Source organism: Clinocottus analis, unplaced genomic scaffold, assembly GCF_023055335.1.
Source record: "Clinocottus analis isolate CAN_PGR_092001 unplaced genomic scaffold, fCliAna1.0.p SCAF_1, whole genome shotgun sequence".
Taxonomy (NCBI): domain Eukaryota; kingdom Metazoa; phylum Chordata; class Actinopteri; order Perciformes; family Cottidae; genus Clinocottus; species Clinocottus analis.
Window position 1 is genome coordinate 21,472,225 of NW_027175820.1, and position 2,522 is coordinate 21,474,746.

The window sequence follows — 2,522 nt, forward strand, 5'->3', positions numbered from 1 at the left end:
CATGCTGGGATGGATACGCACAGGGCTGTCGCCATCTGGATCCCCTCTCGAACGTGAGGGCCGCAGCATCTCCAGAGCATTTATTTTGCAGCAGCTTTTGTGTGCGGACACTGGGAATAAGGCCACTATTATTAGTAGTTACTCATAAAAAAGTGTTTTTTTCACAGGCGAACGGCGCCGAGCAGCTCAACTCTTTGGTTGTAATGTAGCTCGCCGTGAAAAGGGAAAGTCAAAAGGTGTGTTTTTGTGTTTGTATGGAAAGCCGGAGGTTCAGATCCAAACCTGGGTGTTTGATGTCCGTTTGTATGCTTTATTGTGTGTCGATTCAGAGCGAGAGAATAAATTAATTTATATATTTTTTAGAAGATGACAGCTGTACTATTATAAAAGATTTATAATAAAAAAAAGGACTGTGGCCAATAAAGAGTCTTACACAGCAGAAATAATCTCAAAGTCAGACCTAAGTCTGCACTCACTGCCTTAAAACATTCACAGGTTCTGGTTCACGGCTCTAATCCGAGAAAAATCCTAAAAAATAAAAAAAAAAGGCTTTTCGAGGAGGGCAAGGAGAAGACGGTGTACAGTAGACCCTTGTCAGTTTGTACAAATATACCAAGTGAAAAAAACATATTTATTACCTGCATTGAAGAAATTGTTTACTTATTGAATGTTACCTGTTTATGTAGAAAAGTTTAGATGTAATAAAATGCATTCTGTAAATTCGTTGTGTTCTCCCTTATTTTTAAAGATAGGATGCATCCCTTTCTGGAGGGAAAAAGTTGCCATCAAACGCAACTTTAAACCTGCCTGTTACACTCAGGAGTGAACACTGGGTGGCAGCAGAGAGACGTTTTCAGCAACATCGCCCCTCGCTGCGATGGCACCAAACCAATTACGCACGCTTTGTCAACTCCAGCCGACGCCTCCCTGGCTCTGACACGAGCTGTATATAATACAAACATGTAAAATGATTAATGTTGATGCTTAACTGTTGATTGAAAGTGATGGGGGACGCCTCGTGCCACGAGGAGACTGCGTTACGCACGAGACTGATGAACGCGTCAAACCAGTAGACAACTCAATCCGCCATTCTCTGCTGCGCTATATGAGTTGGAAACTGGGGGGGGGGGGGGGGGTGTTGGATTTTGATGAGAGGAGAGAGGGGGGCATCACAGGAAGGCGGGGGTTTGGATGCATCGTGAACTAATGTGTCACTCTTAGATTCCAGCTCTACTTGGACACAAATGTTTGATCCATCTTCAACACAGACTGCCGGGAAGTGTCTGAGCTGCTGACAACATGGATGAGCAAAATGAGAGCGTGTGTCTGAACAGTTCTCTAGTTGAGGTTGACTACTTCAGCAACCTGGAGGACATCGACGTGACGGCCGACGGGAGCCTGATCCTGAGGTTCCTCATCTGCTTCGTGTACTCTCTGGTCTGCGCGGCGGGTCTGATCGGCAACATGCTGGTGCTCTTCTTCATCAGGGTCAAACAAGAGCGGAAGAAGTCCACGGTGAACTTCTTCGTGCTCAACTTGGCCGTGACGGACTTCCAGTTCGTGCTCACTCTGCCCTTCTGGGCCGTGGACACCGTGCTGGACTTCAGCTGGCCGTTTGGAGACGCCATGTGCAAAATCATCCTCTCGGTCACCGTGATGAACATGTACGCCAGCGTGTTTTTCCTCACCGCCATGAGCGTGACCCGCTACTGGTCCGTGGCCTCTGCCCTGAAGAACAGCACCGCGCGCAAATCCTGTTCCGCCAAATGGACCTGCGCCATCATTTGGACACTGGCGACGCTGGCGACTGCGCCGACGGCGATTTTCTCAACTGTCAGCAACGTGACCGGAGAAAAGCTCTGTCTGCTGAGGTTCCCCGGTGGGCAGTACTGGTTGGCAGTGTATCACATACAGAAGATACTTGTAGGTTTCGTCTTGCCGATGTCCATCGTGTCCATCAGCTACATCATGCTGCTGCGCTTCATCAGCCATCGGAGCATGAAGACGAGCGACCCCAAACGGAGGTCCAAAGTGACTAAAGCCATCACCATCGTGGTGTTGTCCTTCTTCCTGTGCTGGATGCCGAACCAGGCCATCACCTTGTGGAGCGTGCTGGTCAAGCTGAACGTCGCCAACTGGGACAAAGCGTATTACATAGTCCACACGTACGCGTTCCCTCTGACCGTCTGTCTGGCTCACACCAACAGCTGTCTGAACCCGATCATTTACTGCCTCATGAGGAAGGAGTTCAGGAATAAACTGAGGAGCTTGATACACAGAGGATGATGTTTTTTTTTTTTTATTTGGAGCTTTGTGAATTATTTAAAGAATTGACGAACAGTAAACCAAGACGCACCGAGTGCGCACGGCGAAGGAGCAATGCTGTTGCAGAGCAATGAGAACCAGCAACACGATGAAGGATTGGGACTATTTACTCCATTCTGCTTAAGGAAAAATGTAACTTTCATCCACGCTTCTTGTTTTTAAAACCCTGCGTAAAGTGGCAATTTCTATTATAAATA

The 2,522-nt window shown here is 47.6% G+C and overlaps 1 protein-coding gene across 1 annotated transcript; it reads left to right on the top strand.

Annotated features, from left to right (window-relative positions):
- The first annotated feature begins 1,299 nt into the window (after positions 1 to 1,299).
- On the top strand, positions 1,300 to 2,522 carry rxfp3.3a1 (relaxin family peptide receptor 3.3a1). Its single transcript, XM_068574517.1, has one exon. It carries the CDS (start codon positions 1,300 to 1,302, stop codon positions 2,284 to 2,286), a length of 987 nt encoding a protein of 328 aa, XP_068430618.1. The 3' UTR covers positions 2,287 to 2,522.

Bases quoted from the DNA above. Each gene is read 5' to 3' on its own strand.
- rxfp3.3a1 (XM_068574517.1), top strand. From the start codon at position 1,300: ATGGATGAGCAAAATGAGAGCGTGTGTCTGAACAGTTCTCTAGTTGAG.